The sequence below is a fragment of the Nicotiana tabacum genome, chromosome 11 (genome assembly GCF_000715075.1).
Source record: "Nicotiana tabacum cultivar K326 chromosome 11, ASM71507v2, whole genome shotgun sequence".
Taxonomy (NCBI): Eukaryota; Viridiplantae; Streptophyta; class Magnoliopsida; order Solanales; family Solanaceae; genus Nicotiana; species Nicotiana tabacum.
The window spans coordinates 113586202-113606696 of record NC_134090.1 but is presented as its reverse complement, the minus strand read 5'-3'; the positions used below and the strand labels follow the sequence as shown (position 1 = coordinate 113606696).

Here is a 20495-nt window from a genome sequence, read left to right as displayed (position 1 = left end):
CTTAGCTTGGGTATTAGATGTTTCTATAGAGTGATCATCTTGAGAAGTGAACTTTTGATCTATAAGCTGATGTTAGAATGGTTAGGCAGATGTTATTTATCTTCTGTATCCATTAGAGGCATATAAACTCCCAGAATTTGCTTATTCTTTGTGCAATTAGATATCTGCTTCTTGACTTGCTCACAGCATAGTGCGTACTGCAGGTTTGTGCAATATTCCTCGCTAGCCCAAGTTTTCTAATCAGGAAAAAAATTTGCATAAAAATGAGCATTTCTTTTATGTACATATTTTAACTGTTTGAAATTGAAAAGAAGATTGTCCCTTGGAATCTTATCCTTTGCTTTTTATGTTTCTTTTGTCTCTAGGTGGCTTTACTGTCATTGCTCTAAATGACAAAGTTAGTTCTGCAATAATTTTCCTAGTTGATCATTTAAACAAATTATATTTTTGGTGCAGGAAAGAGTGGATGACGATTTATTTCAGTGTTCAGAGATCTTGGATATGCTGAGTTGATTGTAATAATTATCCCATTTTCTCTTTATTTATACGTTTCTGTACTTTGTTGGTACTCAAAAATTCAAGCAATAATACTCTCGATTGGGTAAGCTGCAATATTGTTAATTCCTGAATGCAGGTAGAGGTTTAAATACTACACTACTGAGAGAGTGCTATATGCTCTTTGTTATTCTTCACGCATCACTTTAGTGGACATCTTTTGTCTCTTTGATCTTCGTTGTTTGAGATACGAGCACGTACAAGAGTTCTCTGTACATAATTGCGCAAGCAAGAAAGCTAAGAAGAAAACTAAACACAACACGAAAGATGCATAATCCTTTGCTAATTTTTAGATACTATAAAATGTTTCAAACAATGCAACGCTTTAGCATCGTCGTTAAATGTTTCAAAGAATGCAACACTTTAGTATCTAATCGTATGACCATGCTATGGATATAAAGAACATGTTTTTGCCAATCATATAACATCCATGATTGTATATGTTACTTTTAACCCATAATATGAAAGAGTTCTATCTAGCATTGTTCTAAGTTAGACGATGCTTACTTTGTTAATTGGTGAGCAAATATAAAATGTTCCAGCTGATATTGTCATTATACCTTTATTTACAACAATACTTCTTATATCTCACTTTGTACTTGCTAAAAATGATAAAGAATTTGAAAATTTTGTAAGCCAATCTCACAAGTAAAGTTAATTAGATGTTACAATTAGAATAGAAAGGATAACACAATGTATAATAAAGTAATATAATTTTGTTCACCTTGGACCCGGCAAAGCCCGGGCTACCCCACTAGTAGGTTTATATGATACTATAGCTAGGTAAATCGTATATATACGAAAAAGTCCCATGAATAACCCCATTGGACCACGTCAGACGTAAAGAGCCCATCTAAGATGCTTTCCCCAGCCCAAAACATTTTCATAATTGTCTGGTCCATTAACTAAGTCTTCTTCATCCCTGCAGCTAAATCCCGAACCCTCCTCGGTCAGCAGAGCGAAAATCACTTCTCGTTCTCTCCTCAGTAATCGCATCCTCACATTCACCATGTACAGAACCGCATCTTCTCGCCTCCGAGCACTTAAGGTGAGCTGATTGTTTTCCCTAGCTCGAAACCTCCTATATACATATTCATCTAAGTAATCCTAATATGTTTCTCTTAATGAATCGCTTCTGCATATGTTGTTTTGGACCTTTACCTTGTTAGGCTTTTCAGATCTGATTAGATCAGTGATGAAGTTTTTTGCATGTTTGACGGTAAATTGCGAGATTTAGGTTTTGCTTAGTTTCTCCATTTTCGTAGTTAGTAAATATTTCCTGAAATGTAACTGAGTATTTTGTTCACTCGCTTGAGATGATCAGTGTAATGTTGCTTATTTGTGTACAGCTAGTTGTTGCTTGTATTACTTGTAAATTCGAAAAAAGTGTTTTTTATTGGTGAAATTGAAGTTTTTAATAGAATATGGCAAATTAATTTAAGTAACAGCTACATGAGAAAAGAAAATCCAATGGCAAAAGCCGAGATATACTCAAGCCTGGCCTCGGCACCACCATTGTCAATAAAAAAAGGAATGGTTAATACAAAGTTCATCTAACAAGTAGGTTAATTCAAACTATTACAAGTTACTTTACTATCAGTTAGTTTTTGAAACATGATGCAACTGTAGTTTTTTTCTCCTTGTGAAACTTAAATGTAGTGTTTTTTTTTTCTTCTGATGGACCCATTCTCTCTTGAAATCCTGAAATATCCCCGAAAAATGATTGATTTTAAGAATCTACACATACTTCTCTCCCATCGACCAGTAGTAGCTGGAGCCAGTGTTACTAATAGACCTCCATTTCCATTTCAAACGATGAAGCTATGTGAAGCGATGGCATATCCCTTCATGGGCGAAGCCATGAACCTCTGAAAATTGTGCGCTTCAAATAATGATGCGTAAAGTGATCTCAACGAGAAGCAGTCGATTGTTTGAATCTCAACTTTGAGGAGTTGGATTAATATTGACATTATTGTAGATAGGCTGCTGAAATCAATTATATATTGAATTTGATTATTATAATAGAATATTCATATGCTTTTAGTGTTTTCTACTTTTGCAAAAATTGTGTGCTCATTTCAAAGACCGTGTTCTTTATTTCTCGCTTTGTTGCTTCATGCCCCATGGACATTTTTGCTTTTCGTTTGTGCATTCCCTTTTAAAAACACTAGTTGGAGTAACGAAATATTCCCCTACTTGGTTGATGAAAAATAACACAAAGGAAAAGTAATAAAGATCCCCTGTTGGAAAATAAGTTATGCTCTGTATCCTCTTTTTCACAGGGTGTTTTGGGGTTAGCACTTGTTATTTACTTCTTCTATCAGTCTGTTCTAAATGTTGAAAATAATGATAGGTTCGCGGAGGCAGTAGGGCCTTCGCAAGATTTTCAAGTTCAACTGCTGTTGTGACCAAGCCATCTGGGGGCCTCTTTAGTTGGATAACTGGTGGCAGGTCAGATTCATTACCCTCTCTGGACTTCCCCCTCAAGGATGTTCAGCTTCCTCCACCATTACCTGATTATATTGAACCTGGAAAGACCAAGATAACAACTCTCACAAATGGTCTCAAAATAGCCTCAGAAACATCATCAGTAAGATCATTTTAACATTCTTTTCTGGAAGAAATATTGAGTTAATCGTTACTATGAATCCTAAATAGGCTCCAATTTATTGATTTCAGAGCCCTGCCGCCTCAATTGGCTTATATGTTGATTGTGGTTCCATTTACGAAACACCGGTTTCATATGGAGCCACACACCTCTTGGAACGCATGGCCTTCAAAAGCACATTAAACCGGAGCCACCTACGTATTGTACGAGAAGTTGAAGCAATTGGCGGTAATGTAGCTGCTGCTGCCTCACGAGAGCATATGATATACACTTACGATGCTTTGAAAACATATGTTCCTCAGATGGTGGAACTGCTTGTTGATTGTGTTAGAAATCCAGCATTTTTGGATTGGGAAGTTAACGAACAGGTCTTTTTATTATCTATCTCTGTCTTGGGGTGTCCTTGAGTGTTAGATCTTGCAAAATTAATATTCTACATATGCAGCTTGAGAAGGTTAAAGCTGAGATTGATGAATACTCTAAAAACCCGCAACACTTGCTTTTGGAGGCAGTTCACTCTGCTGGTTATTCTGGTTCATACGGGAATTCTCTAGCAGCCACAGAAGCCACAGTGAACAGGTTGAACAGCACTGTACTGGAGGAGTTTGTAGCTGTGAGTGTCGGAAGAATTTATCTCCTGATGCAGCCAACTTGTTTTGTATCCAACTTTTACTACTTTCGTGGAGCAATGTCCAGTTTGATATTCTTTTTCCTTACAGGAGAATTATACTGCTCCTCGGATTGTTCTTGCTGCATCAGGTGTTGAACATGAAGAATTGTTAAAAGTTGCAGAGCCTCTTTTATCCGACTTACCTAAGGCGCCCCGTGCGGAGGAGCCGACACCTGTGTATGTAGGAGGTGATTACCGCCGTCAAGCTGATTCAGGGGTGTGTCCTTGAAATTCCTCCCCCCGTCCTCTCTGTACATGTGTTGATTTGAGAACTAACGTGGTTTTATGATTTCTCTGAAAGCAGATGACACATTTTGCACTAGCTTTTGAAGTTTCTGGTGGCTGGCTTAAAGAAAAGGATGCTATGACTTTAACTGTTCTTCAGGTATTTAATTTTCACGTAAACTATTGAATTGTTATTGTTCAAGATTTTCCTTCTGGGGTCTGTGTTCGTCAAGAAAGTCGTAAGAAAATGTGTTAATGGGCTTGCTGAAGAATGTCAAGTAATTTAAATAGCAATGGAAAGGGAAAACAATTTTTAGGCTGTTGTTTGAAAACGAAAAAGTAAATTTAGACTACATCGAAAGCAAGTAAATATGACTTCCCATCAAAATAGCTTTTACAAGTTTTAATTTGCAGACACTCTTATCCCAAAAAGTTTTTGACCAGTACTTTTCTACTCCAAGCTGCACAAGGAATGTAGAAACGTCAACTTTTAGGACCCGTTTGGACATAGATTCCCAAATATTTTTTGAAAAAGCTGATTTGGGTGAAGTTTAAAATGTGTTGATTGAAAATATGTTTGGACATGAATTTTGGGGCAAGTTTTGACATGTTTAAAAGTCCTTTTTTGTTGTTTTTTCAGCTAAAGAGTCCCGAATTGGCCATGATTTGGCCCAAAAAGAGGTCTTAAGCTATATTTGGGATTTGAAGTTTTGGTTTTCAAAATCTCCCAAGAACTAGATTAATTCTATAAAAAAACACATCTGAAATTTTTTTTGAAAAAAAAATTCCAAAACTTATGGCTAAACGCCTACTTACTTTCTCATACTATCGTTTTGGCAGTCAACCAAATATCATTTGGAGTCTTACTTTTCCAACAAGAAAACAATCGCTGGAAATGGAAGGTGTCAAAAGTTGAAGTATTAGTTATGACTTCCCAAATAGACCATTATTAACAGATTTTTGTATGACTTCAAAATACAATTGATCTATTCATGTAATTATTTAGATGCCTCAGGGGCCAAAACTGTTCTAACATCTGAATCAATTGTCCAATGTGTAAAAGGTAAAATATGTTCGGAGATTTATTGAACTTTTGTACATTTGCTACTTTAAGACCAGAAAGTGAGTGCTCTTTATCTGGTAAGAGTCTTGTCTAGTGGGTCTTTAATTGTTTTTTTCCTCAAAACTAGATGATTTACACATTGCTGGATATTTCCAGCAGCAGGGGTATTTAGCTGATTCTTGGAGATATCTGAAGAAGATTGAGTGTAGTTTGTTCTGAACTCTTGTCACATTAGGTTGCTTTGGAGCATAGTTTTTGATGAAAACTCTCCAAAAAGTCCAGCTTTCATAGTCTTCCGTAACTGACTTAGGTATGACTCAAGATAGTCCAAAAATGGAATAGAAGAAGTTCTAGAGGTCAACTGCAATTGGACAATGAAGGAGGAAAAGCTGGTTGATGTTCGCTGCAATATGGAGACACATGTAGCATCTATTAACCAGAATATTTGCTTCTCCTGATGAGATTATCCTGAGCGAGACAGGCCCCATTCAATGCTGTCCATGTAAAACATGACTATGTTTGGCAGTCTAGTCTTTTATATGTGCTTTCAAGGCCAATTGTGTAAGACTAACATCCCGTTTTATGAGCAAATGAGATTGTAACCCGCTTTAACGGTGTATTTGCCTCTCTTTGAGTTTCCTCAAATGATAGTATCTTGCTGTTGTCTTCTAAGATGTAACCTTCTAAAGCCTCAAAGAGAGCTAGTAGATCACTGACTTCCCAATCTTGCAAGTTTCTTCTGAATAAGGGATTCCAAATTTTACCTTCCCTATTTTGGGCTATGGTGGAATTCTCTCCATTTATAGAGTTGTAAAGTAATCTCACCATGCGTCAAGAATTGGATGACAGACATAATTCTTAATAGTTCTCCGCACAACTTTTTGTGTGGTTGAAGGCTCATGCGTATGTAATGCAAAACTAGCTGGCTCTACTACCTTGAAGAGCAAACAAAACATCCCAAAATCATTGCCGGTATGAAAAAGACTAGGGAATGTATCCTTCAGTGTGGAGTTTTCAATCCCCCTATCCTTCCAGAATCTAACATTTATTCCATTGCCAACTTTAAAAGTTACACTGAAAGAATTCATTTTAGTCTCTGCTAATGTTTTTCCACAGACCACCCTCCATGGGAGCTGAGTTGCTTTTGGTGCCAATGGCTCCCTACTCCATATCTTTCCAAAATGTCGATATCTCCCTAACTATCATCAGAGCATACATTTGTTGTGGGCTTTTAATCCCTGATGCCCAAACCTCATAGTAACTTAGGCTGAGTGGCCTTATTCCACTTAACCAGATGGAACTTGTGGGCCTGTTCCCTTGCCATAAAAATAATCTTCTAAGTCCATCTAGTTGTTTTAGGACTGGGCATGGGATAGGCAATAATGACATGTAGTATGTCGGGATGCTATCAAGTACACTGGTTATCAATGTGAACCTGCCACCCATGGAAAGTTTTTCGGAAACTTTTCTAATACCTTCCAAATACCAACTGCCTTGTGTTTAGCTCTCAAAGGGAGGCCTAGGTAGGTTGTAAGGAAATGTGCCTGTGCTGCAGCTAAGAATATCAGTCGGCTCTTCTAGGTTGGAGAACTCATTAACCGGATAAGTCACACTTTTCAGCATGTTAATGTGTAAGCCAGATAATACTTCAAACATGAGTAGCCTGAGGTTCAGGTTAAGCATTTGGGACCTATCTGGCCCACAAAATATTCAGGTGTCATTTGCAAACAACAAATGTGAGACTGTTACTTAGTTTCCAAAGGTTCTCCCGCTGAAGTTGCTTTCCTTTCTCCAGCGTTTAGTGAGACCTTCTATCGCCAGTATAAAGAGGAAAGGGGAGAAGAGGTCTCCCTGTCTAAGGCCTTTTCGTGGGTCTCCTGTGGATTAGTAATTCACAACAGTGCTACTGTCTTTAATCCACCTCTCTCCAAAACCCATTCTCCTTAGTATTCTAATTAGATAAGTCTAGTTTAGCTGATCAAATGTCTTTCCAATATCTAGTTTGGCAATTAAGAATGCATATGTGATCTGCCTGTTCTTGGTAAAAGCAGACCAAAAGCATACTGCTGGCCTGAGACAAGCTTGCCAGTGAACTTCTTGGGTCTCTCAGCCAGTATTTTTAAAGTGAAAAACGGGAAAAGGGCCAAATATATCCCTCTACTATCATTTATTATTTATATGTATCCTCCGTTATACTATTTGACTAAATTTGGCCCTACAATTAAGCAAAGTTTTAAATACCCTTAGTTTAACAGATTTGCCACTTTGACGCTTCTAAGTGAAAGAGCCAACCCACAACTTAAAAAACCCATACCCAATCATGCCAATTCAAAGAGACATTCCAATCTTCAATCTTTATTTCCTGTAAACAAATTATATTTGCTCCGTATTTGCAAATTAGAGATTTTAGAGTGCTTTTGTTTCTCCCATTAAGACTTGTACATTCCAGCTTAATTTTTTTTAATATAGAATTACGTATTTAATCACTTGGCACAGCAGCCCAACTAAAAATGGCCTAGGTTTGAAGTCTTTACCTAGTTTGGCCCAGGTTGTATATAATTTGAAAGAAACCTTTCGGTCTTTAGCCCATTATTAAAGACAAACTTCTAGGGTTTTTTTCTTTTCTTCTTTCTTCTTTCCCAGCATACTCAATCTCTCTTCACCCGCGTCTCTCTTTATTCTCCCTAAAAATTACAGAATTTTTGTACACACTCGTGATAATCGTTGCATTTTATGTCAATTAGATTTCGAATTTTGAGTTAATTGACAAAAAGAGGTTAAGGAACCACAATAAAATTTGGCATATCAGTCCAAAAACTATCAGATCTGGCCTAAAACTATCAGATCTTGCCTAAAAGAGCATCTCCGGCGACCTCGTCTCATATTTTCTTATTTCTCTTAGTTTTTGTTTCATCCTTTGCTACTGGTGAAGCCCAGATTTGAATGCCAAAATCTCGCCGGAAAAATTCAACACCAGCAACCACCGAAAACTGTAATGTGGTGATGGACAGAAGGCGTTTTCTGGTGTAAATTTGTTATAGGTAGTGTTTATACACACTTATACAATATTGTATAAATATGTATAAGTGTGTATATATGCGTACAATGTTGTATAAATTAGATATATTTTTAATGTATAAGTGTGTATATACATTGTACGTGTATAATAGGCATCCATGGATGTTTGACCCTTTCTTCTTTTCTTCTTTGTGTTATTTTTCTGATATACATTATTAGAGATTGTATATACAAAGTTATACATCATTATACATGTAATGCACATGTGCAATTAAATCAGAAATTAAAATTTTATATGTTCAATCTATGTATAAATTGACTTTTTGTGTTGATTTATTTGCAAAATCATGAAAGTGCAACAATTTTTTCAATTTTTATTTTTTATTTATGCTATTTGGAACTTGGAAAAGAAGAAAATTAAGGTTTTCAAGTTGCATTATATATGAATTTGAATTTTTTGTAGTTGGAATAGGAATATATACAAGCTTGGGGAAGAAAAATAAAAAATCACCGAATTTTCGTGCTTGAAGATTTGCAGAATAAAAAAAAGAAAAAAAACGCTTATTTTTCAAACTTTGGCCTATTGTTAATGGGCTATAGATTTGCAAAGTTGTAATTGGGTTATTCTGCTGCAATGTATATAGGTGCACTGTATTTTTGTGTAATTCATTTGGAAATTGACTTGTGATGCTTGCCCCTTTCTTTTCCCTCACGAAGTTCCCGTACCAACTTCTTGAGTTCAGGTTCCCTCTTCTTTTTGGATGGTTCGGACTTGCCGGATTCTGTTGCAATACGCTTGTCTCTTTTTTTTCCTTGATGAAGTAAGGAAATTTCATTAATTGACATCATGGATATGCATAGCAAAAATTACAATAGAAAGTGAGTGTTTGCTCGTATACAAAAATTTACTGGACAACTAAGGAGCAGACAAAATCCAAAAATAGTTCAACACTAGTTACAGAGGCCTGATTGAACCAACTAAATAAATTAATTTAACAAATGACTTTAAGAGTGTGGTTAAGAGTTGAAGTCCCATCAAAATATCTATGACTTTTTTCATTCCAAATACTCCAAAAAATAGCACCAGGCACCACTGACCAAGTTTTTTGATGAATTTTCCAATTCTGCATGAACACCATTGCACTTGTCTTTTCTGCTCTAATATGAGTATAATATCGAAGAATTCAGGTTCAAACTCCATTATGTTTACCCGAAAAGCTTTGCATGTCTTGCCCAATGCCATTTTTGTCCATCTAGAAATCTCGAGGGGTGATACCCACCTCCTGCATCTTGAGATCATCTTTGCCGTGCCAAGGTAGAGGGAGATAATCATTTATATAATGAGATGAGAAATTGATTTGGATTCACTCCTCAATGGTGATACTGGTGGCCCTAAGTAAAGCATAGCTCGAATTTGTCTATTTCAGGGGTTGCCTTGGGTCTTAGGCCTCATTTGTTTTTTTTAATATTAAGACGTCTGAATCTGAATACACATCTGAATATCTAGATGTGTATTAAGATTAAGACATCTGAATCTGAATACACATCTGAATATATTAAGATGTGTATTAAGATCTGAATACTAAATAATTAAAACTGTTTGATTTTTAACATCTGAATGTATAAAATTTATCTTTGTTTGAAAATTAATAAACATAAAATTCAAATGAAATACTAACTAATCTAATATTCTATCAATAAAATATATAGTTTTTTAAAATATGATAGTTGTTGGTGGTGACTAATAGATGAATGCCGACTAGAGGCAGTGGTTGGTGGTAGTTTTGGTTGATGATGGTGGTTCATGCTAGTAGTGATTGGTAGTGGTGACGATTATGATTGAGGATGGTGGTGGCGATAGTTAATAGTGGCGGGTGATGGTAGTAGTTGTGACTGAGGAAGATGATGGGTGGCTGGTGGTAGGTTATAATGATGGACAGTGCCGGCTGTGGTTGTTGATGGTAATGGGGTGGTCAGTTGTGGTAGATGATGTGGATGAGTGTTGATTGTGGGTGAGAAGTTGTCGGAGTGGTGGGGATAGTTGGTGGTGATGGTCGATAATGGTGACGGCTATGATCGAGGATGATGGTGGCGTGATGGAGGTGGGTTGGTGGAGTATGGTGGTGGTGGCGGCATGGTGGTAGTTGATAATGGTAGGCACTGGTGGCAGTTATTAATGAATATATGTGATAGCATCTTAATGAAATTAAGTCTCTATTATAGATCTTAATCATACAGACCTATTCAGACCCATTAAGTGGTTGTGAAGTAAAAAAAACAAACACTTAATGATTAAGATCTGAATAATTAAGATTCAGACTTTAAAAACAAACACTTAATTTCTGAGATATGAATGATTAAGATTCAGACCTCCATTATGTGCAAACAAATGAGGCCTTAGAGTTTATGAACCCCATGGTAGTGATTATAATACATAGAGTTCGTCTGAAATGAAATTGTTTGTAGCAAATATGCCGTCTTTAAGTAGTGTAATGCTATAGTGTGATGCTTAAGGGACATAGATTAAGTGCCCGTTTGGATTGGCTTATTTTAAGTGCTTTTAAGTCATTTTATAGTGTTTGGATAGAGTAAAAAAGTGCTTTTTAGCCCGTGTTTTTAAGCTAAAATAACAAAAACAAGCAAAAGCCAAAAGCTAGAATTCCTAACTTATGGCTTAAAAGCTATTTTGACTTAAAAGCCACTTAAAATAAGCCTATCCAAACAGGCTCTAAGCATCTTTTAAGCTTAAGCCATAACCAATCTGTCCATCAGCAAAACCTCCCAACAAAGTTTGGTCCTCATAAGAAAATAATTTCTTGTCGTTGTATAGGGGGTTCTTAGACCTTGTAATGCCAAGCACCATCTTGTGCTTGTTTTTTATATTATTGAAATACGTACCTATTCAAAAAAAAGAAAAAGAAAAAATGAACGGTTTCTTGTCATCTTTATCCCGAATCTGTGGTAAGATGAATCCTAGAAACTTCCAGAAATATTGTAACACAGCAATTAAAGAGGAAAATTTGATTTGTAGTTGAAAGCAAACAATATATTGTCAGACGCCCAACAAATGTTATCTTTTAAATATTATCAAATCACACATGCAACAAACTCGTAAAGAACATATTCATGTAAGTTGTCAATAAAATAAAGGGGGAGTTATGCATGTATGTCGGTCTATATTCAACAGCTTATTACTTGTATTGGATATAATAGTTAGGAATTTAGGGACATTATTCATTAGGAGGTATTATGAGCTTGAAGAACATTAGATATAATATGCAACCACAACTTTACTTTGTGTCACTGCGATTATTTGGAGTATCCATCTATGTGATAGTTTAGTGTCTTATGGTGTGATATGGCCGTGGATGGTAATATTAATTATGGATTTAACAGATGCTTATGGGAGGAGGTGGATCTTTCTCAGCTGGCGGTCCCGGAAAAGGGATGTATTCTAGACTATGTAAGTTGTGCACATATTTGGTACTTAATATGGCACTTACTTTAGCATAAACAATGCAGATTCATTTGACAATCACAATTTAAGAATCTATATACCCTCTTTGCTTTCCTTTTTTTTTCTTTCTTTTTTTGGGTTGAGAATCTAGGTAGAGTCAATTAAGTGAGCGTTGTGATATTCATGAGGATCTGTACTGCTTACCATAGGCTATTGCCCTCTGTAAAGTTGGATTTGCATGTTTGATTTTTTATTTATTTAATGCAATATTGTTTCATCTGGGTCTTCTCATCTTTCTGCTATGTAATTATGCTAAAATTATGAGCAGATCTCCGTGTCTTGAATGCGTATCCACAGATCCATGCCTTTTCCGCATTCAGCAGCATTTATAATAACACTGGACTATTTGGAATTCAAGCAGCCACAGTAAGATAACTATTTCAACTTTTTCATTCTGGTCTAGCTATCCCAAACTTTTTTTATGCAACAGTCCACTGGCTAATCCTTTCTGTCATATTCTCAACTGTTTTATCTGGTATTCTCAGACTGTTTCTCAATCTTATACATCAATTTTTTGACTTTTTTTTTTGATAACCGAGAAATCCCCAGAACCAGTTGGTGCACAGTCCGAAGCTCAGTATATGATAAATTTTGCTTTTAGATTATTTTCCTTTTCTTTTTTACTTTGTAGAATAGGTTATTATTTATACTGAATCTCGGTATTGATGCTTTATTTGAGTGTTGTAGCTGTGCTTAAATATGACTTCATAATGTGAAGTTTTTTGTTTATGTTGCTTCTGCTTTACCTTGACTAACCATATGCAGCACCCTCTCAATATACATTTCTTGTCTGAGTACATTATCTTTCTACTCCCCATTTTTTTAAACTTCTTTTTCTGCCTTTGCTAGAGGTAACATGTTATTCCAAATAATATGCGGGTTGTGAAAAATATGGATCAAAATCTTTTGTTCTCTTGCAGGAATTCAGTTCTTGTTTAGTTTTATCCTTTTTTTGAAACTTTTTTTTCTAGCTCCAGTTTTTCCTACCAGCAATCTACGAATGTTTCTCCAACAGCAGTAAATACGATCATCAACTATAAGTGTAGGTGAGATCTATAGATTGTGCAAGATCAGTCTTTTGACCCCGCATTTCACTTTTTAAAAGATCAGGATCACTGTACCTTTTTTGTTGGATAACCTCGCGACTGTTCTTATATTGGTATGTGTGGAAATGAGGGTGTTGGGCTGCCGAACAGTATGCACGCCCAATTAGGTGTTAGTTTGTGCTAAAAGAAGAGTGTAGGATTTTGGATGAAGTAATTTCATGGTCTTTATATGAACATAGGTAGGGATAGGGGGAAAAAGCTTCAGCCAAAGGAGGCTGTGCTAGCAGGGTCATCCTCATAAATGCTTCATGATTCAATTTAACATTGTAGTAAGTCTTTCTCAAAAAAAAAATTAATTTAAAATTGTAATAAGTTAGTTGTAAAAGAAAAATGAAATTGTTGTAAGTTCCCATAAGTATTATATATGTAGCCTGCCCGTTCATGCCTCGGGTTGTAAGTCACCATAAGTATTATACACGATTTCCACGTCTCAGGTGAACCAAACTGCACAAATCATCTTTGTGATTTGGGGAATAAATTGAAATCTTGTTGCTCTGGATCTTGTTATGTATGTAAGGAGTTACATTCCATTGCATATGTCAAGAAAAGTTCCTCCTGTAAAGCACTTCCAAATTTCTGTATGTTATTTGTTCATGATACGAAGACTTCCTAAAGTAGAAGCTTAATTTTTGTCTTTTTTTGGTTATTTTCTTCAGACCTCTGATTTTGCACCAAGAGCTATTGAAGTAGCGATTAAAGAGCTTACTGCAGTTGCAAACCCAAAAGAAGGTTTGACAAATAACTTTGATATGTGCAATCTTTTGCCTGTTTTTCTTACTTCCCATGAGAACACATATTACTTGATTAATATGCTAATTCAGTTACGCCATCTGCATTAACCTATTACTGACCGTTTGCTTCCTTTGCCCTGTCTCTTGTACTTGTTTCATGCAGTTGACCAGGTACAGCTAGACCGTGCAAAACAGTCAACAAAGTCTGCAATTCTAATGAACCTGGAGTCACGTGTATGTAATGTCTGCTTGAATTTTTATACATCATTTGCTGGACACGCAGGACATCTCTTCATGGTTTGCTTGCCATAATTGTTCTGTACTTATTGCTGATCTCTAATATGTAGATGGTTGCATCAGAAGATATTGGGAGACAACTTTTGACTTATGGAGAGAGGTATGCCCTTGTTTCTGATGTTAGCTTTAATGAGTTAATTATTACTCCTAGAAAAGATTGCCATGCTGAATTTGGATTTTATTACTTGAAAGGCCAGGATGGATTAGTAGCATTGTTTCGAAAGGCGGGGGCGGGGTTGGAATCCTAATCCGGGATAAGCAAGGATAACATCATTTTCCTTGACCTTTCCCATCCCACGCAATGGTCCTCCCCACCCAGGAGCCTACCCATAGCAGCTACCTCTCTTTCCTCGAGTGACTGTCAGATCTCCTCCCTTTGATGAATTTGTTTTTCAAACAATTGTGAAGATCTTCTTCCCACCCATCCAATTCATTGCCTCCCTGTTCCTTGCCAGGCCATGTAATGGTCTCTACTCCATCACTCATGCAAAAAAATCCCTCCATAAATCCCAAATAATCCCCATTCACCTTTTACCTCTTCCCGCAAAATGATTGGTTTTAAAAAGTTTGATACACTTTTAAACCAACTTATTGAGTGGATTGGATGGTCTTATTGGCAATTTATTTGTCTTCTAATCCCACATTAGATGTCACTCCAACTTATCACATTCAACACACTTAATAACCCTCAGATCTGTTGCTGAATTAGGAATGAAATATTTGTTGAATATGAGAAACTAGGTGTGAGCTTTGCCAGCAATCCTGTACTCTAGTTTAAAAAAAAACAAAAAGAATCTTGAAGAAAACTTTTGTGAAGCCCGTCGCGGAGGCTTGTGGGGAATTCTATTTTGCCACACCATGTTGTGTGTCAGTGTGCAAATAAATGCAATGAGAAATTGTACCTGGACTGTGTAAGTTTTTTGGTAGTGGCTTTACCATCTAATTCCTTCGTTCCATTTTATTTTAGTATTTGATTATATATAGAGTTTAATATATTAATTTTAATCTGTGTCTAGTCAAATACTGAAATAAAAGTTTAAGATATTGATTTCCTTCTCAAAAAACGTTTTAAGATATTGATTTGACTTGTAGCTTATCAAAAAAAGAAAAAAGAAAAAAAAGAGATTGATTTGACTTGTATATTATATTACGGGTGGTTGAAACTTTTTAAAGTAATGATTGAAAAGTTAGCTTGATATATCCGACATCACATTAGAATTTGAAAATTGAATAATTGTATAGAAGTAGAGTGGTGTCAAATCTTTTCGAGTGGGTCAAATATTTTGAATTGTCCCAAAATGAAGAGTGTTAGATAAGTTGGAAGGGAGTATATTTTGAATAAGAAATTCCATCCATGTAGTTGTGGCAAACCGGCGGATTGTGTTGGATTTGGATGGTTGAATAGAGAACGGGTCATAAGGGCGAATTGGGCCCAATGTGGTAACAGGGACTATTTGAACCCAATTCTAGCCCAAACCTATTAAAACTTGGGCGGGTCAAATGGGTTTGGGTTAGTTTTGCCACCCTTAGGTGTATTGCATCTTAAGAGATTGAATCATTGAACCGACTAGCTTTTATTTTGACCAATTCAAGCATAGGGTTGAGTCTTTGCTTAAACCAAGATAAGCCAAGCAACGACCCCCCCCCCCCCCCCCCCAACCACTCACACACACACAAAAAAAAAAAAAAAAAACCAAAACCACCATTTTTTTTTATGTGCGTTCTCAACAACAATGTGTTTTTTTTTTTTTTTTTTTTTTGTAAAAGCGGAAGTAGGGATTCCATGGAAATTTTTTTGAGTAGGATCCGTGGTACTAAATTTTTTTGGTCGTCCTTTGCATCAGTAATGCTTGCATCTGTCCTGTATCATATAGAGCATTTAAGGTTTTCTGTGTTTTTCGGTTTTGGATGGATATTCAGGAATCCAGTGGAGCATTTCTTGAAAGCCATTGACACAATTACAGCCAATGATGTTGCTTCTATGGCAGAGAAGCTTATTTCTTCTCCTCTGACAATGGCATCCTATGGAGATGGTAATTACTTTATCTAGTATTATTTTTCCGTCCTCTACTTTTGTTTATTCGGGGTGGTTCTCTCATTTGCTTTTGAATGGCAGTTCTTTCCCTCCCCACATACGACGCAGTTAGCAGCAGGTTCCATTCCAAATAAAACAATTTACAACAAGCAGCCCGCAGACTCATTTGACTTGTCCTTATTTTTGGGCATTTGAGAATTTTGAGTGTCGATGTTGCCTCAATTTGTGGAAAATAAGGAATTGTACAAGCTATAGACAAATTAGCCATCTGCCAAGCTTTTTGGTGAGCTGCTTTTCAGCACGTTTTTTTTTCTGCCCTTTTTTTTTTGATTTACCCGTTGTAAGTTGTTCAGTGCTTCATTCTTGATGTGATGTCATACTACTTCATTTAAAATGCTAATGAATAAGGCTTCGTAGCTGAAGGTCTAAAGCTAAAACCGGGAAAGAGTAGATGTTGTAAGTTGCCAGAATTCTCGTCAGCAATTCTTTATTATCCTCTTGATGTGCAACCAATGTTAATGACGTTTTCTCTCGGATGTTCTTGCACGTTGAGCTTTATCTGGGATTGCAAACTTAATGAAATTTATAGGTATTCGATAGGTCATAATCGACTTTTGGAGTTGTCTCTGGATAGAACAAGTCTTATTGTTCTTTTTCTGAAATTTGATCGAGTTGTCTTCTTACGGCGCTTGTGTGGGTTAGCTTTATCATTATTAGTATTGTTTTTTACGAGTGGGTCTTATGGTGAAGTTACGAAAGAAGACTCTGAAAGGATTAAATGTTTACACGTAGGTGCTGCAGAGTAATTGCAATCACTGATATGTAATTTTCATTCGCACAATCATTCGCCTTTTATTTTAGTTTCAGACATGTTTCTTTTTATGTGGTCAAGACATGATAATAGAAGAAACAAAAGATGTGTTTCTTTGCTCCAAACCCCCTAGTATTTTGTGTGGTGGTTCCCAGAAGATATTGAACCCCTACTCTCTAGCTGATAACTGAGAACTAAGTGAAATACTTCTTTGAATCAGGTGAGGTTCAGCTTTGCACATTATCAATGCGTTTTGACTTGTTGTGCTAAATCATTATCTAGTTTTTTAAGTTACTAATTCTACTTATGATAAACTTATTATCTGTACAAAAAATCAATTACATGATAGCATAAAACATACTGTAGTTTAGTAAATATAGAACAAAACTTCAGCTAAAACATGCTGAAGTTCAGCAAATAGAGAACAAAACTTCAGCTACTAGAATGCTGAACTTCACAATTACAAAGAAAAACTTTAACAAATAGAGAACAAAACTTCAGCTACTATGCTTAAATTCAGCAATTACAAAAGAAAAACTTCAGCAAATAGAGAACAAAACTTTAGCTACTATGCTTAAGTTTAGCAATTACAAACAAAAATTCCAGCACACTTGGTTCAACAATTTTTGCCACTTCAGGCCCGTCTACTAGAATGCTGAAGTTTTATGTGATTGCCTTTGCTACTTCAGGTCCGTATGCTGAAGTTACGCGAAAAAGTGGGTATGTTTGTAATTTTTTTTTGCAAAGCGGGTACATATTAAAACGTGACCCAAAAAGCGTGTATAGATGCAAATGCCCCACATTCGTCTTAACGGTTTTTGAAGCTTATATATTTTAGCAGGACAACTTTGCTCCCACAACATAATGCATCAATAGCAGATGTTTGGGATTGTGGCCCTACTCTATATTTTAACTTATGTGTTTGGTTGACGCTCGCTCTGGGGACATCCAAACAAAGCCCAATATCTCTTCGGGAGTGCGTAAGAGATAGCGCCCTGACATGGTTAACTTTCATAGTAATTAGTATTACTCCCTGCGCCTTAAATGTCATTGATTTTCAAAAATAGTCGTCTTAAATTATTTGTCATATAGAAGTTCAAGACTAAATTAATTAATTTTTTTTATTTTACCCTTAATATTAATTGCTCTTTAAGATTACAAATATCTCAATTATAAGTAAATATTAAATGAAGAGAAATTATATTTTAAGATATAAATATGGATAAAACAATCAAACCTCTCATATTTAATACTTTTTTAAGGAGCGTGTAAAAGAAACACGACAGGTAATTTTAGTTGGGGGAGTGAGTCATAACATTTCTTTATTTTGTTACGGTTTTTCCTCCTTTTAGGAGCGTTCAATGACTTTAATTTGCCATTGGACAATCGCTATGTCACTTGAAATTTCGCTCTTTACGTTGCCTTTGTTGTGTTCTTTCCGTTGCCCTCATCCAAGAGTCAATAGGTCAAAATAAATCGTATCAATTGCATATCGTTATCATAAAGACAAAAGAATACAATGTGGTTGATGTTTCGAATCTGGGATCAAGGTGAGTAGGTGACTCTATACTCAAGTTTGTCTCTAATCTTAGGTTTGTAAACTTATCTAGTGGGTCAAACAGAGAATTCGGACCCTTAATTCAAGCTTGAAATATCACTAGGAAACTAGCAATATCAATATAGATAAGTGGTAACAACAAAAGTCTTTTAAGCTTGAGGAGCAATGAGCAAGGAATATGAATTGAAAAAGAAAAATGATATTCAAACTAAGCTGATTTTCTTTCTCAATAAGGGAAAAAAAAGAAGAAAAAGATAGAAGTGATCTATAGTCGGCCATATGTCTTGATCATCCAAATGAACCCAAGTCTCATTTTCTGTCAAAACTGAAGAAATAATCATGCAATTAGAGGAGATGAAGTTAGTGATATTGTTTGTTTAATTACAAGAAAGGCATAGCTTGTGGGAATAAAAAGATGGAGTGAACAAAAAGTGAAGGCCAAATATTAGATGGACCTAACTCCATACTATTTACCATCCTGTCTAAATCTATACAGGGAAAAAAATATTGTAGAATTTAAGAGTCATACCCAACACACATGACTACACTCCTTTTTGTTTCAATATTATTCCTATCTTCTACGCTACCCACTTTCATCCTTTGTTTTTTTTGTGGACAACAAGAATAATGTATTGTCATTCCTCAATCTTTCATTTGTCCTTTTGTTGCTCTTTCCTATAACGTATTGGTTTGTCTCACCCTATTAGGCTCAAAATTATCATTTTCCTTTTAACACTCGCAGTCTTTATCCTTTCTTGCTTATGCTATATCTAACCTAAATTATTTGCTTATTCCTTCATTATTCTTCCTGGTTCAGAAAGCTTTTCAGCCTCTTCCTTGTTTTGTGCTTCAAATCATGAATAGAAAAGGACAACAACTTGTGTCTAGTGAACATAAAATTTAACGTGATAAATGTACGAACTTAGCAACAAATTTTAGTCCTCCAATTTAGTGTGTTCACGTTTCTCTTTACTCTAATAGATTCTTCTATTCATATGAAGTAACATAACATTGTAAATAAGCATGGATGAAATATCTTAGATCATGAAAAGTGACAAACATTTAATCGTTAACGTTTGGTACGTCTGCACTTTTACAATTGGAAAATAATTACTCTCGCTGATACCAAATTAGTTGTTTTGAAAATGAACGTTAAAATGTATTTGACTTTTTAGAAAAATTGAAACTTATTTTTTTTCTTTCAAATTACCTACTTCAATTTGTAGAGTGTTAATTCTATATATTATATTAAAAATGGGAAGCCCTTAAGTCAAAAGTTAAATTACAGAAATATCCCTCAAAATATAACCCTATTTAATAATAAAAGCATCAAATTTATCTGAAGGGGTGCAACCCTTCAGAATAGTTACATTACAAACAAATGTGCTCTTGGCTGATTAGCCAAGTTTTGAGTGTTATCATTATTTAACTAATGGTCGACGTCACTTGCATGATGGATGTGGATTATAGAATATGAATTATAGGGATGTATTTATAGAGAAGATCAAGCGTTTCAACTAGAAAATTGTAAGGGCAAACTTCATAAATTGTACCGTGAAAAACAAATTCAGAAATGTAGAGACAAAGAATAGAATGCCCTAAAGTGCTGGACACTTTCTATGGATTGGGCAAAATATTTTAGCAGAAAAGTCGTGGAGGTTTATACTAAATCTGTCACAACACAAGCAGCGAAATAACAATTGATTGTGAGAAGCAACAAAAAATAAGATTTTGATCTTTTTGTCCCCAAATTAACGTGACAAATGGTGCAGCCAAGAAAATAAAATAAAATTCAAGGTGAACAAAAAAACGCTACAAAAATCAAGTTCTATTTCTTCTCTACTTATTTATCTTCCTTTACCTTTTCTAATGTTGAGAAACTTATTTTCATAAATGTTTGGATAATGACAACTTTTGTAATAAACGTTAAATGCATATTTGTTGTGTTTAGGAATGTCATTAGTTAATGCTATGGTTAACTTTGTTATTTCATTGCTACAATGAGATCCACTAATAACATAACATATTGTGGTTACATGTATAAAGATTATATATGTGAAAGTTTACTTTAACTTGTGGGATGATATTGTGATGACCCAAAAGGTCATCACTTGTGTTGCAAGAGAATTCAGTGTTCCGAGACCTAAAAACCTCCTTTTACCTCACCTTGATTTACGTGCGTGGTCCGGACCTATATCCGGAAATCCTTCTATGTGAAAATATGAGAAATAGAAATTCTAGAGTTAAAATTTGATTATGGTTGACTTTGGTCAACATTTTGAGCAAACGGACCCGGATCCG

General features: G+C 35.5%; 1 protein-coding gene across 1 annotated transcript; it reads left to right on the top strand.

Moving 5' to 3' along the window:
- Window positions 1–1443: 1443 nt before the first annotated feature.
- Window positions 1444–16262, top strand: LOC107797883 (mitochondrial-processing peptidase subunit alpha). Its single transcript, XM_016620803.2, has 13 exons — window positions 1444–1603; window positions 2909–3145; window positions 3235–3531; window positions 3609–3776; window positions 3883–4050; window positions 4138–4218; window positions 11536–11602; window positions 11925–12022; window positions 13419–13491; window positions 13657–13727; window positions 13841–13890; window positions 15711–15823; window positions 15907–16262. The coding sequence occupies exons 1-13, from the start codon at window positions 1565–1567 to the stop codon at window positions 15957–15959; spliced, it is 1515 nt and encodes a 504-aa protein (XP_016476289.2). The 5' UTR covers window positions 1444–1564; the 3' UTR covers window positions 15960–16262.
- The last annotated feature ends 4233 nt before the right edge of the window (window positions 16263–20495 follow it).

Bases quoted from the DNA above. Each gene is read 5' to 3' on its own strand.
- LOC107797883 (XM_016620803.2), top strand. From the start codon at position 1,565: ATGTACAGAACCGCATCTTCTCGCCTCCGAGCACTTAAG. The intron at 4,219-11,535 runs GTATTTAATTTT...TGGATTTAACAG, and splicing joins TGACTTTAACTGTTCTTCAG to ATGCTTATGGGAGGAGGTGG. The intron at 13,492-13,656 runs GTTTGACAAATA...TGTTTCATGCAG, and splicing joins AGTTGCAAACCCAAAAGAAG to TTGACCAGGTACAGCTAGAC.